The sequence below is a fragment of the Phyllostomus hastatus genome, unplaced genomic scaffold (assembly GCF_019186645.2).
Source record: "Phyllostomus hastatus isolate PE091 unplaced genomic scaffold, TTU_PhHast_1.1 phas_contig_81, whole genome shotgun sequence".
Taxonomy (NCBI): Eukaryota; Metazoa; Chordata; class Mammalia; order Chiroptera; family Phyllostomidae; genus Phyllostomus; species Phyllostomus hastatus.
This window is the reverse complement of record NW_025333962.1, coordinates 2,408,334-2,428,955: the sequence shown is the minus strand read 5'-3', so window position 1 is coordinate 2,428,955 and position 20,622 is coordinate 2,408,334. Positions and strand designations below refer to the sequence as shown.

The following is a 20,622-nucleotide window of genomic DNA, read 5'->3' as shown; positions in this document are numbered from 1 at the left end:
GAGAGAGGTTACAGGAGAACCAGCACTGCTCCCACCTGGAACCCAGACTTCCATCCTGGGGGTGGGGAAGAAATAAATGTCTGGTGTTTGAACTGCCCTGTCTGTGGTATTTGTTACTCAGCCCAGGCTGACAGAGGCTGATGGAGGTGGGCCAAGCCAGCAGGAGGGAGACACAGAGATGTCAGAACACAAGACAAAGTCAGGAATCAAGTACAAAGGAGAATGCCAGTCAGGAAACCAACAGAAAGCAAGGGGGGCTCTCTCAGCAGCAGAGACACAGAGACAGGAAGCAGCAGTAACAGGGATGAGCTACAGAGAGACCAGATGGACAGAGCCAGGTGAATCCCCTGTACACACCCCCCCCACACACACACAGACACTGAGAGGGCAAAGGCCAAGAGAGAGGGAGCTGGATAGGGTCCGGAGCCTCCCCACCCCTGAGCAAGATGAAAACCATGGGCACCCAGTGCTGCTGGGAGCTCACCGTGGACCCTGACAATGGAGCTGCTCCAGGCACCACCAGCCTCACACTTGTAGCGCCCACTGTCCTGCAGGGTGATGTCAGTGATGACCAGCTGGGCATGGTGGCCCTCACGGCTCAGCTGGCATCGAGCTGATGCCCGCAGGGCTTTCCCATCCTTGGTCCAGTGCACAGGGTTGTCTGGGACAGTGGTCTCACAGACCAGGGTCAGATCCTCCCCCTCCATGACTGTGGCATCCTTGAGCTCCTGGGAGAAGACACTTGGCTTCTCTGGGGATAAAGAGGGGAGGACAGGGCACTTGTAGGCTCTGCAGAAGAAGCTCCAGATGTCACTGCAGCCCAGGTGACACCCCAGGTCAGTGCCCATCTGTTCACCTCAGGGTGGGGACACAGACAAGGAAGGCTCTGAGTGGTTTTCCACATCACGGGGGCATAGCCAGGCCTATGCCATGCTGACCATGGAATCACATCTGCATACCCTGCACAATAAGTCATCCTTAAACCACCACACCCAACCACCCAAGTCCACCCTGGGATCCAAGGCCCAGCCCACAGCACCTTCTCTGTGAGCCCCAGGATCACACTGTGTCCAGAGCCACATGAACTGGTCCCTACCAGAGTACTAGGCACACAGCCCACCTGTGACCCGCAGTGTGGCTGAGGACCGCTGGTCGCCTGCTTCAAAGTGGACAGTGCCCGAGTCCTTGAGTGCAAGCTGCCGCAGGGTGAGCACATGGTAGCCACCTGACTGGACCTCAATCTCATTGAGCTCATTGGCATGTAGGGGTGTCTTGTCCAGGAACCAGTGGACAGGCCCGTAGTCAGCAGGGGAGATGCGGCAGTTGAAAGTGGCTGAGGAGCCCTCCTGTACTTCAGCATCCACAAGCTCCTCCACAATGAGCACTCTCTGACCTGGTGGGCAGGGTGGGTACATCAGGACCCCATTGAGAGAAATGGGATGTTCCCCTAGACCTGGTGTGGGCTCAGGGTCACAGTGAGCTGGTGACTATTTCAGGATCACAAAACTAAGGAAACAGTAAGAGTCAGAGCTGAACTGACAAAGTATTTGTTTTAGGTCCATGGAGGAGCCCCAGCCCTCTCAGTCCTTCTACAGAGCATAAAGAGTAACCCACAATGGCCCCTCCACAAGTTGTGCTTCCAGCTTGTCCATGCCAGTGCCCCCATCCCCAGAAGACAATGATGAGCCTCACCCTGCCTGTCAGACACAAACTGCTCTTCAAACCTGGGGACCTTCATGTGCAGAGGTGGTACATCTGCATGCAAATACACACAGAGCACATGCAAAGGGGCTCAGACACATACTAGCACATAGGAAGGGCTCCAGAAACACACACGCAGTAATAAATGGAGGCTGCTGATTCATTCACACAAGGTCCAAGTGGGAGGACCACAGAGACAAGACCACCCAAGGCAACCCCGTTAAGAGATGGGGAAACCAAAGCTGGGCTTATCCAGGGCCCCTGAGTCTGCTTTAAACAGGTCACATCACAGGCCATGAAATCTGTGCAATGGGCCACCCTCACCTTGCACCAGGAGCCGTGCCTGGGACTTTGCCTGGCCAATGTCACAAGTATAGGTGTCGTTGTCTGCCTCCTCCAGGGCACTGATGGTGAGCCTCAAAGTCACGCCCTCCTGGCTGGGTGCATGCCTCTCTGAGGCATGCAGCTCAGAGAGACCCTTGCGCCAGATCACTGTGGCTGCAGGGCGCTCTGTCTTGCAGGTGAACACAGCTGTGCCTTTTTCCTCCACCCGCAGATCCACCAGCTCCTCTGTGAACCAGTTTGCCATTTCTGGTGGAAGAGATAAGAAGGGGTGAGGGTAAAGCCTGAAACCCCACTGTGCCCCTTGGGACATGAGCAATTCACCCCCCAGCCTGCCCACGCAACCTCAGGGACTGAGTGGATCCCCTTCCCTCTGGACCGCCTCCCTTTCCACCTGGGACAGCACAGCGGAGGCCCTGAGGAAGTGGACCCATGCCATGCTGAGGAAGAGAGGCCATGGGGGCTGCTTCAGAGTCTCTCGTGGGATTACCTTCCACTCGGAGGCTAGCCGTGCTCTTAGAAACCTCTGTCTCACACGTGTACTCTCCAGAATCCTTGATCGAGGCTGTGCGGACCACCAGCACAGCCCGAGTACCCTCGCTGAGCAGGTCATACTTCTGACTCTTGCGAATGGGTTTCCCTTCCTTCAGCCAGCGCACCGGGGCTCCCGCCCGTGACAGCTCACAACTCAGTATTGCATCTTCCCCGGGCACGGCCTGCTGATCCTCCAGAGGTTTTGTTATGTCTGCTGGCTTTTCTGAAGGGGGCAGAGGCAGCCTGTGAAGCACAGCCACGGCCATGCCAGAGGCAATGGCAGAGCTGGCCCTTGGAAATCTTCAGGCTCTGGGGGCCAAGACCACAGACATACAGCCTGAAACTCTAGGACCTCAGACCCAGGAGCCACAGAGCCTTGGAATGCCAGGACCCCCACTGTCACAAGCGAGGAGGCTTTGAGTAGGAGATGTGAGAGCACAGATGCTTTCAGCATCGTTCAGAGCCCAAGACTTAGAGTGTGGCAGTGGCTGGTGCCAGCTGTGAACCAAGCTTCATTGATCTACACCAGTGTTTATGCTGGGAGCATGAGCTCAGTGATTTCACTGGCTTGGTGACCATGTGCCCTGGAGCTACCACAGTAGTCGGACCACAGGTGGGAGACAAAAAACCCTGAGTCCCTGGACAACTAGAAACAGCAAGCATTCCAACAGGAGCCTCTGGGTCCCCACCAGTGGCTGAGGGAGACAGTCCCCAGAGACACACCCTGGCAGGCTACCCAGCCTGAGACCCTGCTGTAGACTGGTTGGGGAGAGCCCAAGCTCAGTACACAGAGACGCCCTGTCTGCCCTGGATGCATGTGCTCACCTCTGACGATGAGTGAGGCCCTGGAGGTGAGGCCCCGCACGGAGAAGACCACCTCCCCGGTGTCACCCAGCACCACTTCTTGCACAGTCAGGGTGAACTTTCGGCCCTGGCACGTAGCCTGGAAGCGGCCAGAGCCACCCACTGTCTTTCCGCCGACTGTCCACACAGCAGTGTCACCTGTATCCTCATGGGACAGGATGCACTCAAAGCTGCAGCGCTCACCTTCTAGCACCTCCACCGTCTTCAGCCTCTTGGTGATACCCACGTGCAGGTCTGTGAACCATGGAAAGCAGCCATCACACTGGCTGGGTCCTGGATGCCTGCCTCTCAAGACCAACACCATCGAGCCCCAAAGTGTTCCAGAGGCTCAAATACTTGCCCTCCACAGCCCCCCAGCAAATGCCCCCTGGGCCTCCAGCTGGCCACACCCTGGTGTTTGGATGACCAAGAGCTGTGAGTACCAACCAGAGTGGCCACCTTCCTCTCTGCTACAGAACAAGGGGCAGAGGAAAAAGCATCAGGGGTTTTCACTAGCTCACATGCTCTGGAAGAGAAAGGACAGCCATCTCAAATGAGGGGGCCACCTAGCTCTGGTATAAACTCACTGTACCCCTCACCTTTCCTGTCTCATCTCAAACCCACCAGACATCAGGGAGCCACGATGAGTTCATAGAGAACAGTCCTGTCATGCATAGATAGCATGGTAAGATAGCAACCGCCTGGTTGGGGAACAAGACCCAGGCTGTGGCTGTGGCTGTGGCCTGGAAGTCCTCCCCAGGCATCTTCCTCCTGACACCGTGGTCTCTCTCCCTCCCCGCCTCCAAGAGGCTCCCTTGATGGGCCTCATGCCTGCTCACACACATCCCCTGGTACACAGTGGATGTCTCCAGGCCCTGTTGGAACCTGAGTACTGTGTGACTCCATCAGGCAGAGCCTGCCCAGTCTCCCATGCTTCACTCCATTAAGGTCCTCCCACCAACCTGCCTGCTGCACCTGGACCTCCTAAAGACCGAGACAAGCCCACTCTTCCCAGAGCCTGCCTGACCTCTCCTGGCTCACCAGAGCAGCCCAGCAGCCTTGGTTTAGGAGTGGGTGGGGCCTCAGGAGGTGGTACCCTGAGCCAGAGCCCAGCCACGCCCCCACGCACCCTGCACGTTGACCTGTGCCCGGGTCTCCTCAGTGCCTAGGTGACAGGTGTACAGGCCTGCGTCGTCCTTACTCAGGTCGTGCACCACTAGACCACGTGTGCCCGCTGTTTGCAGAAAGTCATACTTGTCGCTGGGACCCAGCTCTACGCCATCCTTGCGCCACACCACGCAGGCGTGGGGGTCAGAGACCTCACACTGTAGGGCCAGAGAGCCCCGCTCCTCCGCAGACACATCATCCAGTGCCTTCAGGAACACCACTGGCTTCACTGCAGGACAGGGTGTGATCAGGTGAGCAAAGGAGCTGCCACCTTTGCCACTGGGGACCCCTGGGGGAACCCCCACAGATCCCGCAGGGACCCTCACCTCTGACCTCCAGGTGAGCAGAGGCCGTCACCTTGGGGGAAGAGGCGCACACCATTCCCGCGTCCGACCGCCTGACCCGTTTCAGTACCAGCGTGTGGCGGTGGCCCTTGTGGGTGATTTCATGGAAGCTGTCATTGTAGAGGGGCATCCCATTGAGCGACCACTCCACCTCTTCATCCTCATGGGAAAGCTCCAACGAGAAACAGGCGCGACCCTCCTCTGTGGCCTCTGTGTCCTGCAGTGGCTGCGTCAGTATCACCTCCCGAGCTGCCAAGAGCATACAGGAAGGCTCAGCTTATGCCACCACCACCTGCCCCAGGGCTCTCAAGGTGGCCCTGTACCCCTGCCACGCACCTTCCACGGTGACTCGGGCGCTGCTCTGGGCATTGCCAGCCTGGCACCGGTAGATGCCAGCATCGGCGGGCGTGAGCCGCAGGACACGCAGCTCCGCCATGTGACCCTCCAGACTCATTTTGAACTTATCAGACGGTGCCAGGGGTGTGTCCTCCTTGTACCACTGCACAGCCTTGGGTGGTGGCTTGAAGTCGCAGGACAGGACCACCGACTGCAGCTCGTGTCCAGTCTTAGGCTCCAGAGGCCGTGTAAGCACCACAGGGATGTCTGAGCAGGAGGAGAGAGTACAGCACTGCGGGGAGGGCTGGGCTGAGGAGGGGAGGAAGCCCCAGAAACCATGATCGGCTGCCCTGGTCCAGCACCTCATCTGCAGGAGTCCCTCCTTCTGCTCACAGGCTGCACAGCTCACCTGAGACGACCAGGTGGGCAGTGGAGCGAGACTTGCCGATGGTGAAGTGCACTGGCCCAGTCATGGTAGAGCAGGTGCGCCGCAGCGTCAGCCGGTGCACTGTGCCTTCCTGCTCCATGCTCACGTCCGCCCCAGCCTGCAGCACCGTCTTCCCCAGCAGCCACTTAGGCGACCGAACAGATGGTATAGAGGTCTCGCACTCAAACCAGGCAGGGGCGGGCTCCATCACCATCACGTCCTGCAGACCCCGCAGGATGGTGATGGATTGCTCTGTGGGCGAGGGAAGGGTCACCACACAGTTCTGCAGGACTGCTGCACCCCCATGCTGTTCCTTCCTGGGGATACACTATCCCCTACACTCTGTGCTCTCACCCTCCCCTACCTCCTGCCCCAACACTCCCCAGTTGGCCTGCCTGCCTCCAAGTATCAGGGTCAATGACAAGGCCCTAGCCCATCCCCAGGCACAGGAGACAGCTGTTGCCTCACCCCTGGGCCCTGCCTCACCTTCCACAAAGAACTGGGCGCTGGTCTTCACATTGCCAGCATCACATGTATAAGTGTCCTCATCCTCGGGCTGCACATCATTGATGACTAGCTTGCGGTAGAGGCCATCACTGACCATCTCATACTTGGGTCCAGGCCACAGTTCCGTGCCACCCTTGAACCACCGCACTTGGGCGCTGGCCCGGGACATCTGGCACTCAAGTATGCCACGGTGCTTCTCCATGGCAATCTTGTCCCGAAGTGGGCGCAGGATGGACACTGGCAGCTCTGTGGGTGAGGCCAAGAGGGGTCAGGGTGGGCATTCAGCCACCTCAGCCCCCTGAGACTAGGCGCTCTGTCTATGCAGCTCCCATCCAGCCAGGTTAAGCCAAGTGTCATGCTCAGGGCTGAGATCCTCTGTACAATTGACCACAAAGCACCTTCACCCCTTGTGCCTCTTGCTGTACCCCGTTGCTGCCCCCACATCTGCCCCACCCTGGCCTGCACATCACTGCATCCCGGGTGGTTGCCTTGCCTGTCCTCAGGCCCCCTCCTCCCTTGTGCCTGGTCTCCACTCCCTCCTGTCATCAAGGCCATCAGCCTGGCACCTTGCTTTCCAGCACCTGCCAAAGTCCCAGGAGGAAGAATTTGCCGGTACCCTCACTTTAAACAAAGGTGGGCTGCCTCCCCAGAGCCCTGTCTTCCTGCAGTGGAGGCAACACCCTCTTTCGCTCTTCCTGGGTCACCCATCCTGCCAGGCAAACATTGGAACAGCTGGCTCAGCACATGCGTGTTCTCATTTGGTGTCCAGTCTACACCCTCCCCTGAGGCCCCTCACCTCTTACTCGGAGCTGGGCTCGAGATTCTGCATTTTCGGCCACAAATCGGATTTCTCCTGCATCTTCCACCAGAACCCTCCGGTAGATGAGTGTGTATATCCTCCCTGGGGACACAGACCACTGAGCACCTGGGGAGGTGCCTGGGGGATAGGGAGAGGCCCTCCCACAGCCACTTGCTGCCCTCACACCTTCCTGGCGGATGCGCACGTTGTCACTGGGCCGAAGCTTACTGCCCTTCCGGAACCACTGGGTTAGCACCTCATCATGGGAGACCTCGCAAGAGAAGGTGGCACTCTCCTTCTCTGTCACCTCCACATCCTCCAAGGGCCTCAGGATCTGGACATTGCGGCCTGAGGCATGGAAGGAGACCGTGCCACACTCTGAGACACAGAGCTGCCCACCCCCACCCCTAGTTTGCTGAGTATAGGAGGGGGTCAAGACCAGAGGGCAAGTACCCTGATGGGGGACACTGAGGACCAGGAGGTCTTTGCACCTAGCCCTGTTCTCCCACTCTGCCCAGCCCTCACCTTGCACCTTCAGAGAGGCCAAGGTCTGAGCTTCGTGGGCATCACACACATACACGCCCTGGTCCCCAAAGGCACACTGGTAAATGATGAGTGTCCGGCAGGTGCCCTGGGCTGCCATGCCCACTGTCTTGCCAGCCTGCAGCTCCACACCATCCTGTAGGGTACAAGGCCAGGTCAGGCACTGAGGATGCCTACCCAACAGTCCTACTCCTGCCCACCCATGGGGAGGAGTGGGATGGAGCAGAAGGGTCCACGGACAAAGGTACCTTCAGCCAGCGCACATCCACATTGGGACGGGACAGCTCACACTCCAGGGTCACTTTGTCCTTTTCTGTGGCCACCACATCTTTCAGTGGGCGGCTGAACCTCACAGGCAGCTCTGGGGAGGCAGGAGAAGGAGATGAGAGTCAGGTCCCGGAGGAGCCCTGGGCAGGGGTGAGGGGGCTGAGCTGGACCAAATCACTCAGCTGGTTCTAGGAATGAATGTCCCCCTCACCCCGAGGATTCCACCTCCCTGTCCCTGCCTGTCTCCTGGGCCACCTTAGGGACAGGGATGAACATGCTCTCGAGTGGGTGCCTCCCTGTTCCCCACGCACCAGTTACCACCAGCCGAGCAGATGTGTGCACGCCCTCAGCTTTGAAGGCGATGAGACCACCATCCTGTGGCTGCAGCTCAGACAGCATGAGTGTATGGACGGGGCCTTGCACTGCCAGGTGGCACAAGGGCCCTGGCTGTAACCGAAGACCATCACGCATCCAGCTGCCCTCCACATTAGCATGTGACAGCTCCACCTCCATGATAGCCGAGCCCTGCTCCTGTACCTCCATTGCTTGCAGGCCCCGCAGGAGCCGGACCTGGCGCACTGGAGGGCAAACATGGCACGGGTGTGCTACTGCACCAGGACCCTGACCCTCAGGCCAGCCCTCCTGACCTCCCCAGGGGCCTCAACTCAGCATGTTGTGCCCTAGAAGGGAAGGCCCACTTCCACCCACCACAGGAGGATAATTGCTTTCCATGGAAGGCCCACCTTGCCACCATCCCTGCAACCCCTCCCCTAGCATGCCCCTCCAAGTTGGTAGTCCATCCCCACCCTCCCTTTCCATCCCCTTCCCAGGGAATGTCTCCAGTGGGAAACTCTGCTCCTCTCATGCCCCCCTCCCCTCCCTCCTCCATCCTGGGTGCTGGCCCCCAGGCACAGCTGCCCTGCAGCTCACTTTCCACTGTGAGTTTAGCCTGCGTCTTGTCATCTGGTGTCTCACAGCCATAGAAGCCTCGGTCAGCAAAATCCACGCTGTGAAGGACCAGGGAGTGACTCGTGCCCTCCGTGTGAATCTCCACCTTCTTGCCTGGGGCCAGGACCATGGCATTGCGTGTCCACTTGACCTCTGGCCAAGGCCTGGTCAGCTCCACCACCATGGTCACGGAACCCCACTCCTCCACTGTCTGTGGCTCCAGCTTCTTCTTGAACAGCACAGGAGCCTCTGTGGCCAGGAAAAGGGCAGTCACACAGTGACTGCCACTCAGGGAGGCCAGGCACAGAGGGTTCCTGTTCACCCCAACCCCCAGCAGGCAGAAAGGGGCCCTGCCACACTCGGACTTGAAGCCAGACAAGGCCTTAGTCATACTCAGGGCCCAGCTGCACATTTGCACAGGTATACTTTTATGGGAGGGCATGGAGACTAAGGAGGTTTCTCCTTCCCCAACCCACTCACACCTTTTGCTCTCCTGCTCTGAAAACCCTGCCATGCCCCACTGCCTGGAGCTCCTAAATGTGGCCAGTGGCCAGCAGCCTTGGGACACAGGGAGCTGGTGAAACAGGTGGACTCTGAGCCCCCAGGCCCTCAGTGTCAGCACCTCTGCTCCACTAAGACCCTGGGAGTATATACAGGAAGGAAGAGAAACGTGCTGGATTGCACCTCCCAGTCCCAGGCTATGCCATGACCTCCCCAGAGAGTGTATCTGCCTACACTACTCTTACTTGAAAACCTGCAATGGCATACCTTCAGGTGACACCTGGCTCATGCCAGCATAATCTGGCTTCAGCAAGCAAAGTATATCCTCATCTCCTGTCTCTGCTTGCACTGGCTGCCAATTACACTCCCCCCTACCTCAACACTTATGGGGCTCAGTGTGGGACCCCACTTTCAGACCAGGTACACTTTGCAACAATTTACTTTCTACCCCTCAGCGGAGGTGTCCACTCCACTCCAGTCTTCTCTTTGCAGCCAGGAAACTCTGTGTCCCCTGAGATCAGCCAGAGGACCTGGGCGCCAGCGAGCAGCAGGTTGCCAGCCAGGAATCAGCTCACCCAGGAGGTGCCCAACTCCCTGTCACCCCCACCCCCACCACCAACACACACACTCACCTCGGACCCGCAGGACAGCCGAGGATGTAACACCCTCAGCCTCTGCGGTGATTTCACCTGCGTCCTCCAGGGCCAGACCAGAGATGGTCAAGCTGTGGCTGGCGCCACTCTGCGATATGAGAAACTTCTCGCTGGGCTGCAGCTGGGTGCCATCCCGGAACCACGTGACAGCTGCATCGCTGGGGGTCACCACACACTGGAAGGTGGCCTCTCGGCCCTCCTCTGCAACCACAGCGCTGAGCCCGGATGTGAACTTGACCTCACGGGGGACTAGGGGCAGGAGCTCCATTTGAGAGGCGGGCAGGAAGGGCGAAGCCCCACCAGAAGACACCGAGGAAGGGCGCCTCCTCCGTGAAGCCACCCGGGGAAGCTGAGCTACCCGCCCCAGTCTACACCCACTGCGGCTGCGTACCACAGACTGTGAGCTGGGCGCTGGTCCGGTCATCACGGCTCTCGCACACGTATTCGCCCGCATCCTCCACCCTGAGGGCTGACACAGTGAGCGAGCGCATTGGCCCCACAGCTGCCATCTGGAAGTGCTTGCCTGCCCGGAGCTGCATGCTTCCATAGCGCCACAGCACCTCGGCCTGCTCCGGTCTCAGCTCGCAGGTCAGTGTCACTGTGCCACCCAGTTCGCCACTCACAGGCTCCAGGGGCCGGCAGAACTTGGCGGCCACCTCTGCGGAAGGCGAAGGACATCAGCCGGGAGGGGCATAGGCATTGGGGACCATCTCTGCGCTTTGGGGTCATGCTCCCTGAACCCCACCTGGATCCACTCTGGACACTGCCTGCACGCCCTCCCATGAGACCCCAGCAGACACAGGTTCTCAGAGGACTGCGCGTGTGGACGGCTGACCTTCCACCTGCACTGGGAAGTCCTGCCCCTCAGCTCCCACGCGGCAGCTGTAGATCGCGCTGTCCAGAGTCTGTGCGCTGCGCACAGTCAGAGTGTGCGTGTCCCCCAGGCTGGCCATCTCATGCCGCTTGCTGCGTCGAATCTCCACACCGTCCTTGAGCCAAGTCACCACAGCCACAGAGGGTGTGGCCAGCTTGGCAGTCAGGATAATATCCTCGTGTTCCCTGACCACCAGAAGCTCCCTGCAGCCTGGTCTCTCCAGGGCAGGGGGCTCAGGCTCTGGCTCTGGGGCACAGGAGGCAAGGAAAGGAGGATCAGTCAGCTCAAGCGGGGACCCTGCATCCCTGACCTGAGCCCTGCTGCTCTCAGGCCATAAAGTGAAGGCCTAAAATGGAGCTGTCCCAAGTTCCAACTGCTCTTCAATGCTCTGTTTGCCCAACCCTTGGCTGCTGCTTCCACTGAACAGGACCAAACATGAATGCAGCAGGGCCCCACACCACTTGGTGGTCACCATCAGGTTCCCAGGAGCCATGAGGAGTAGCCAGGAAGAGCTAGCTGCAGGCAACCACAGGCCTGGGGCCCACAAGCTCTGTCCAACCAAGAATCTAGAGGCCAGATGCCTGCCCTCCAGGGCTCCATGGGCCCATCAGCAGATACTGCAGGGACACTAGGGTCAGCCTGGTAACTGAACTGACATTTCAGAAGGACATCAGGGAGCAGAGCAAGGAAAGGAGCTGGAGAGGGCAGATTGGGTTCAGAACCCTGGGGACAAAGGCTGAGAGGTGTGAAACAGACTGAGTGCTTCAGGCAGCTAAGCACAGTGGGGGAAGGAGGTGCAGAGCAGAAACAAAGGGAGAGGGTGAAAGCATCAGCATGGGGCCCAAGAGGGTGGATCCCTGTAAAAGATTATCTTGGTGAGCAACTAAAAACCACGCTGCCTGTGCAATGGGGAACAGGTGGGCAAAGGCCACAGCTGGAGATGGTACAGTGTTGGCCAGCTCAGGACAGATGCCTAAAGCAAGACTGAAAGGTGCTGTCATCAGCTGGGGAGGTATAAGGAACAGGCGGTGCACCAACAGGACTAGGACCAGGCCAGGGTCATGCGTCTGAGCACTAGCTGGGCGGATTTAGAAACAGCTGGAAAGCGAGTACCCAAAGACCAGAGACAAATACCCGAGCTCTACTGAGGACAAAGCCATCCAAAGCCATAGGCCCCTCTAGTGAGGTTCCCCAAGGCAAGGCTGGGTTCCACAACTGCTCAGGTGCACATAAACCAGGAATACTGCCTGCTCCAGGCAATAGACAGAGAATGGGCATTTCCATAGACCTCAGCCCTTAAGCAGCCCACAGAAGCCTCCGGGAAAGGTTCTATGCTGGTAAAGGTAGGAACACAGCAAACAGAGCAGAAATGTGGGGAAAAGATGCCCAAAATATGCTAGACTAGGGTCTACAGCCATCACTGTAAGACCCAAGAGCTCAGTACACAGTAGAGACCTGGGATGGGCTATGTCAATGGACCCAGCGAGGGGCAACCATGCCTGCAGAGCAAGCATAACCCTCTCAGGACAATGCCCATCCCTTGATTCAACAAACACTTGTCTGCTCACCCTAGGCTGGAACCAACCTGTGAAATCCAGGCTGAAGGTGACCCTCTGGCCCGCAGCCTCACAGCTGTACTCCCCGCCGTCCGCCTTCCCTGCCTGCGGCAGCACCAGCCGCCGGGTGCAGCCCGTGGCCTCCACGTGCACTTTCGAGCTCCCACTCAGCTTCTTGCCGTCCTTATACCACGTCACCTGCGTCTGGGCCTGGGCCACCTCGCAGCTCAGCGTGGCAATAGTCCCCGCCTTGGCCTGCACCTGATTGTGAGCCGGCTGCTCCTTGGCAAATACCACTGTGGGCTCTGGGGGCAGGGAGGGGGCACACAATTAATGACATAATGCTGGTACCAGACTATGTCACTGGCACCAATGCCTCATAGTTCAGTCAATATTCTCCTTGGAACCATGTGCCAGGTGGGGTCTTATTGTTTGATGGGTGTTAGACTTGTGTTTACACACATATGTCTCCTATCACAGAACCTCAAGTGTAGATCTGCAGAGTGTCCTGACTGGGAGCAATTCCTTGGACTGGAGGAAGGCATCCAAGGCAGTTCCCATACCTGTTACTGCCTGGTCATTGTCTTTCCCAAGTGGCTGTCAGCTCCTGTGGCAGGTGTGCTGAGTCACCCTTGCACGCACAGAGCCTGGCATGTGGCATGTCATCCACAAACTTACCTACATTTTCCTAACTATACCTCACATGTAAGCACACTAATTCATCTGTACAGCCTAAGGAAGTGTAAGCATACTTACCCCCATGCACCCAAACATATCACAGACAGAACATTTGCAGCTTCACATCCACTGGTGACCACCCCCAAAAGGAAGCACCATTCTGGCCTCTGTCACCAATAACCACTTTGACCTGTTCTTTGCTTTCACATGAATGAATTATATTCAGTGTCCCGTGGGCCCGCTTTCTTCCACTCAACATACTGTCTGGGAGCTCCATCATGCTTTTCCATGGAGTGGTATTCTCTTCTCTTGTAATGATGGGTTCTGTTGTATCACACCCTTGTTTATTTTTCCTTTTCCTTGTCTGGTTCATTTGGATTGTTTCCAATGGGGGGATACAAGGAGTAACCTGTTGTGAATACTCACATGGGCAGGCTCACATGGGCAGGGACATAGGTAGGCCAGTATTCGGGCTTTAACACATATTTTCAAAGAATTTCCAGTATGGTTGTGCTAACTTACACTTCCACCAAAAGTGTTTGAGAGTTCCAGTTGTACATCTTTCCCGATACTGGATATCATCAATTTTTCAGTTGAATATGTTCTACTAAACCCAAATGAATACACATAAGATCTCAGAAGGTTCATGCTTTGGTTCAATCATTCATTCACTCATCTATTTGATCACTGATCCAGCTAAAGTCAATGGATGGCCACAGTGTGCAGGCACTATGGTGGGGGATGTTCTGATGACCAGCACAGTCTCTGTTTCCACAGAGCCAGCCTTCTAATGGAACAAGAGAGACAACCACACATAAACCATGACAATAATGACATAGTGCTATGCTGAGTTCTGTGATGAAGTAAAACAGGTGACAGGTTTGAGAGAAGGGTCAGAATGGTGACATATGTGATTGTCCGAGAACATCTTCTAAGGAGTGACATTTAGGTGGACTGCTCATTGATAAAAGGGAGGGAAATAACATTGATAACCCTGGTCAAAACTGGAATGGAGCCTCGAGTCAACACAACAGTGAAGAGACTAATGTTCTTAGTCATCCTCTCCCTGCCCAGCAAAGGAAAGAGTGGTCCACTTTATGTAATAAGATAACAGCATCCATATTAACACATTTTCTCACAGGTTACGTGGCAGTTGGTTGAAAATTCTCTGGCATGCCAAGGAGAGTTGAAAAAAAAAAAGGATGCAATATCAGATGATGGTTTTTATGGTTATCAGAACATGATACAGCTATGACTAATATTTTTAAAAAGTGAAAGAAAATGCATCAAATATGAAAATTTTATCATGGAGTCTAGAATATATAAGAAATTAGTTAAATGAAAATTACAGAACTGTAAAATAAAATAACCAAAACACACTATAAATGGGTTTGACAGCTGATCAGATACAGCAGAGCAGAAGATAGTAAATTAGAAGACAGGCTAAAAGAAGATATCTGTAATAGAGCTGAGAGAATAAAATAATTAAAAGGAAAAGAGAAGGAGAGATGCATGTGAGGCATGTGATAACCTATATTATACATCTGATGGAGGACATAAATCCACAGACTCAAGATGCTCTACTGCCCATGTATGAGTACAAAGAAAACCACACCTGCTGAAAGTAAAACTGCTTAAAATCAAAATCAAAAACCATATCTTAAAAGCAACAGGATAAAAAACAATAACTGTAACTCTTGAAGGGACATAATAGACTTGAAAACTGATGTTCAAAACAAAATGTAGAGATCCAAGATGGTGGCAGAGTAGGTGGAAGTTATATCCACTAACTCATGTGAAGAAACTAGAAATACAACCAAAATACAGACCAAGTACCTGATAACCAACTGAACTAGATGAACTGAAGTCTTATAACCAACAATTTACAGAAGAGGACATATTGAGACAGGTAGGAAGGGCAGAGACATAAAGTGAACAGTGCTGCTCCCATGGGTGGCAGCTGGGATTCCAGAGGGACTACTCCTGAGGAGTGTTGGATCTCAATCCCACACTGGGTTACCCAACATAGCACACTGCAGCCAGGAAGAGGCACCTACATGTGGCTGTGAAAATCAGCAGGGATTCTGCCAGGGAGATACAGTAGTCTGATAGAGACACAGGTACACTCTTATAAGGTCAACATGCAAAATCTCATTTGTAGCCACTCACCCCAGGCTCCAAGCAAAGAAGGGAAGAGCAGACAAGTCCCATGTGAGGAGATACTGACGGGTGTGGCTATGGGGACAGGCTGAGGGAGAGACACCAGGCTCCCTGTACTGATCCCTTTTACCAAACCACAGGTGTCATCTGTCTTGGGTGAAGAACTCCCCTTCAGGTTGGGGGATGCAACAGCTCCAAACTCTGGACTCCCTGCCACCCCACCCTGCATATCTAACACTGTGCAGTGGAGTCAGCTGCATGGGCCTGGGCTGTGGAGGTCTGAGCAGACTTAGGGGGTGTCAGTGACTGAGTTGTATGGTACAAGGGCAGGGGCTGTTCACCCCAACTTCCCAGGAGCCTGACCAGGATGGGAGATCGACTAGACCCTCCCTATAGATACTCAATGGTCCCACCCTTCCAACTTTTGACAGCCCTGACCTACCATGCTCAGGTTTCCCAGGAGTTAATGGCAGAGTCCTGGTCAGTCTGAATGTGTCAACTCTGGAGCAAACGCTACTCCCCCAACTTTTACCAAGCTTGACAAGTGCCTCCCCGTGATGGGACATCCACTAACCCCACCATTCTGACATTCAGTGGCCCCAGTCTGCTGCACTGGGATCCCAGCAGAAACTGGGACAGAGTGATGTATTTGGCTTTTGGACAAGAGTCATTTTTCCCTCACACACCTGACTACTGCAGACCTCCCTTCACAGCCAAATCTTGGTCTGTTTGGGCCTGATAAACTCTGCTGCCCTCTCCCTGACAAATCCCTGAGACTTCATCTAGCCACGAAGGTCTGTGGGCACCTAGCAGGTGGCAGATAGGCTTGGAACACCCTGGAACTTCTGCCAAGTGGCTTGTGATCCAACCTTGGCATCAAGTTTGAACCTGTATCAATCTGGTGATCACCACTCGCCCCTCCCTGGTGACTCACTGAGAACATACCTCATGCAACATGAGTACCACCACAGGCTCTTTCAGTGACTGAGACTAACAGACATCCAGCAGGTGGAGGCAGATCTCAGGTGCCTTGGGCCTTTTGCTGACCTGTTCCCAGGCTCAGTGCTGGTGGAATCTGGTCTTGGTTCGCAGCTTGGTCCTTCCCACAGACACCCAGGCCCTACTCAGGCATCCACAAACTATGGATAGCTCTGTAGCTCCAAACAGGTTGCCCAGGGACTATCACAGGCAGCATCTGATATTGACCTCACCAGAATCCTCCCAAGAGGACCCAGAACCAACACATTCAGTGGCGAGATTCAGGCAACATCAAACCAGGATTCAATTACCTTCACAAGCAGCATGTCCAAAGGAAGATCTCAGCAGGCAACAGGCCATGCAGAGGTGAATTCCACCTCATGTGGTCAAGGCCTGCACAAGCAGCTCGCCCACCGTAGTCATGGACAATCCTCAAAGTCAGCCAACGTGAGGGTCTACCCCATGCACAAATGGACCAAAGGCCACCAAGACTCAATTACAACAGGAAGGCTCACAAATCCACACAAGGGACATTCCTGGAGCACCCAGTTGGTGATCAAGGTGAATGAGCTGCTGGGTCCCACAGGATACCTACTATGTTAGGCTACCATACCAAGACTGGGAGACATTGCAGATCTAGCTAATACATACAAACAAACTCAAAGGGGCAGCCAAAATGGGGAGGAAAGAAACATGCTTCAAATGAAAGTACAGGAGAACTCCCCAGAAATAGAGCTAAATGAAACTGAGGCAAGCAATTTACCAAATATAGAGTTCAAAAAAGTGGTTATAAGGATGTTCAAGGAACTTTAGTGAGAACTTCAACAGCAGGAAAAAGGACTACTACAATTAAAAAATAAGTCAGAATTGAAGAATACAATATCTGAATTGAATAATACACTGATAAGAATAAACCATAGGTTACATGAAGCAACAGATTGAATAAATAACTTGGAAAGCAAAATAGTATAAAACACCCAATCAGAGAAGTGAAAAATAATTTTTTAATGAGGATATTTTAAAGGAGCTTTAGGATAGCATAACATGTAATAACATCTGCATCATAGGAGGACCAGAAGAAGAAATTTTAAAATTTCATTTCTTTTTAGAGTGAGGGAAAGAGAGGGAGAGAAGCATCAATGTGTGGTTGCCTCTCATGTGCCCCCCACCAGAGACCTGGCCTGCAACCCAGGCATGTGCTCTGACTGGGTATCAAACTGGCAACCTTTCAGTTCACAGGCCAGCACTCAGTCCACTGAGCCACAACAACCAGAGGAGAAGGAGAATTTTTTTAAAGCAAGAAATTGAGAAACTACTTAAAAAAATTACCAAAAATTTCTTTAACCTAATGAAAAAAAAGGACACACAAATCCAGCAGTCCCAGGGAATCTCAGACAAGATGAACCACAGAAGGTCCATACCAATACACATAATAATTACAATGGTAAAAGTGTAAACAAAGGAAGAATCATGTCTACAATCATTTATCTATTTTTATATATTTGAAAGAGAGAGAAACAGACATCAATTTGTTCTGCTAATTTATGCATTCATTTGCTGATTTTTATATGTGCCCTACCAAGTATCGAACCTGCAACCTTCACATATCCAGAAGATGCTCTAACCAAATGAGCCACCTGACAAGGGCCAAAAGAGAGAATCATAAAAGCAGCAAGAGAACAAGAGTTAGTTACCTTTTAAGGAGCTACCATAAAACCACTGATTTCTCAGCAGAAACATTTCAGGTCAGAAGGGATTGGCATAAAATACTCAAAGTGATGAAAAGCAAGGACCTACAACCAGGACTACTCAACTCATTGAGGTTATCATTCAAAATTGAAAGTGAGCTAAAGAACTTCTAAGACAAGAAAAAGGTAAAGGACTTCATCACCACCAAACTGGTATTATAAGAAATGTTAAATGGTCTTCCTTAAGAAGAGGGAGGGAAAAAAAAGAGAGAGGAATACAGTTAAAAAGAATTAAATGCAGCCCTGGCTGGCACAGCTCAGTGGGTTGAGTGCGGGCTGCGAACCAAAGTGTCGCAGGTTCGATTCCCAGTCAGGGTACATGCCTGGGTTGCAGGCCATGACCCCCAGCAACCACACATTGATGTTTCTCTCTCTCTCTCTGTCTCTCTCTCTCTCTCTCTCCCCCCTCCCTCCCTTCCCTCTGTAAAAATAAATAAATAATTTTAAAAAAGAATTAAATGCCAATAAATACATACCTATAAATAATCACTTTAAATGTAAATGGCTTAAATACTCAAATCAAAAAACATAGTGTAGCTGAACAGATAAGAAAACAAAACACATATATATGCTGTCTACAAGAGACCCACCTCCAAATGAAAGATACACACAGACTAAAAGTAAAGGGATGGAGAAAGATATTTCATGAAAATGGAAATAAAAAAATCTGGGGTAGCAATATTTATATCAGATAAAATAGACATTGAAACAAAGGCTATAAGAAGAAACAAGAAGTGTGGTACATAATGATAAAGGGACCAATCAAACAAGAGGATATAACCCTTCTAAATATTTATGTACCAACATAGGAGCACCTAAATATATAGAGCAAATTTTGATGGACATAAAGGGAGAGATCAACAGTAACGCACTCACAGTAAGGGATTTTAACAACTCGCTGACATCGATGGATAGATCTTCCAGACAGAAAATCAACAAGGAAACAGTGGCCTTAAATGAGGCACTGGATCAGATGGATTTAATTAATATCTTCAGAGCATTTTAACCCAAAGCAGCAAAATATGTATTCTTTTCAAGTGCACATGAAACATTTTCTAGGATAGACCACATGTTAGGACACAAAACAAGTCTCAGTAAAGTTCACAAGATTGGAATAATGTCAAACATCTTCTCTGAGCATAGCGGTATGAAAGTAGAAATCAATCACATAAAAAAACAAAGTACATATGAAAACATGGTGGCTAAATAACATGTTACTAAACAATGATTTGGTTAACAATGAGATCAAGGAGGATACCAGAGGATATCTTGAAATAAGTGAAAATGAGAACACAACAACCCAAAATCAGTAGAACACTTGGAAGGCAGTCCTAAGACGGAAATTCATAGCTTTACAGGTCCACCTTAAGAAACAAGAAAAATCTCAACTAAACAATCTATCATTATATTTAAATGAACAAGAAAAAGGACAACAAAGTCAAAAGGTGAGTGGAAGAAAGAAAATAATAAAGATCAGAGCATAAATAAATGAAATTGAGTCTATAAAAGCAGTACAAAAGATTAATGAAACTAAGATCTGGTTCTTTGAAAAGATAAGTGAGATTGACAAACTTTAAACCAGGCATATCAGGAAAAAAAGAGACAAGATCAAAATAAATAAAATCAGAAATGAAAGAGGAGAAGTAACAACTGACACCACAGAAATACAAAGGACTCTAAGTAAATACTATAGATTGGACAATGGGTATGAAATAGATAACTTCCTAAAAACATACAATCTTCCAAAACTGAATCAGGAAGAATCAGAAAATCTGAACAGATTGATTACAACTAATGCAGTTGAAACAGTAATCAAACCCCCACCATAAATACAATCTCAGACTGGATGACTTCACAGGTGAATTTTACTAAACTTTCAAAAAAACAAACATCTATCCTAACTATTCCAAGAAAGTGAATGGGTAGAAAGACTCCCAAACTTATCCTTAGAGCAGCATTATCCTAATTCCCAAACCAGATAAAGGCACCAGAATAAAAGAAAACTACATTCAAATAGCCCTAATGAACATAGACGCTAAAGTCCTCAATAAAAAAATTGCAAACTGGATCTAGTAAGATATTAAAAAGATCATACACCATAATCAAGCAGGATTTATGTCAGTGATGCAAGGTTGCTACAATATCCAAAAACTAAAAAACATGATACACTACACACAGTAAAAGTCCCATGATCATATCATTACACGCAGAAAATCATTTGATAAAATCCAGTACTGATTTATGATGAAAATGTTTAGCATAGTGTTAATAGAAAAAATATACCTCAATAAAATCAAGGCCATATATGACAAACCCATAGCCAACATCATACTCAATGGGCAAAAACTAAGTGTGTCCCTAAGATAGGAAACAAAACAGGATGTTTACATCTTTTATTCAACATAGTACTGAAAGTCCTAGCCACAGCAATTTGAGAAGAAGAAGTAAAAGGCATCCAAATCAGAACAAAAGAAGTAAAATTATCAGTATTTGCACATGACATGTTATTGTACATAGAGAACTGTAAAGATTCTACCAAAAAACTACAGAACTGATGAATAAAGTAATATAGTAGGGTACAAAATAAACATCCAGAGATCATTTGTACTCCATATACAAGTAAAAAAGTATCAGAAGGGGTAACTAAAAAAATCCCATGTATAGTTACATCAAAAAATACCTTGGAATAAATTTAGCCAAGGAATGTAAAAACCAG

General features: G+C 51.7%; 1 protein-coding gene across 1 annotated transcript in view; it reads right to left on the bottom strand.

Moving 5' to 3' along the window:
* Window positions 1-20,622, bottom strand: part of OBSCN (obscurin, cytoskeletal calmodulin and titin-interacting RhoGEF) — a 97,725-nt gene that overhangs the window by 45,393 nt on the left and 31,710 nt on the right. Inside the window, 20 exon segments of the mRNA XM_045850500.1 lie at window positions 485-751; window positions 1,121-1,393; window positions 2,026-2,292; window positions 2,534-2,800; window positions 3,403-3,675; window positions 4,550-4,816; window positions 4,914-5,180; window positions 5,268-5,534; window positions 5,677-5,946; window positions 6,181-6,447; window positions 6,998-7,102; window positions 7,187-7,348; window positions 7,526-7,679; window positions 7,792-7,904; window positions 8,122-8,388; window positions 8,741-9,007; window positions 9,892-10,161; window positions 10,304-10,570; window positions 10,748-11,032; window positions 12,372-12,647. Of these exon segments, the coding sequence (XP_045706456.1) occupies window positions 485-751; window positions 1,121-1,393; window positions 2,026-2,292; window positions 2,534-2,800; window positions 3,403-3,675; window positions 4,550-4,816; window positions 4,914-5,180; window positions 5,268-5,534; window positions 5,677-5,946; window positions 6,181-6,447; window positions 6,998-7,102; window positions 7,187-7,348; window positions 7,526-7,679; window positions 7,792-7,904; window positions 8,122-8,388; window positions 8,741-9,007; window positions 9,892-10,161; window positions 10,304-10,570; window positions 10,748-11,032; window positions 12,372-12,647 (4,851 nt within the window).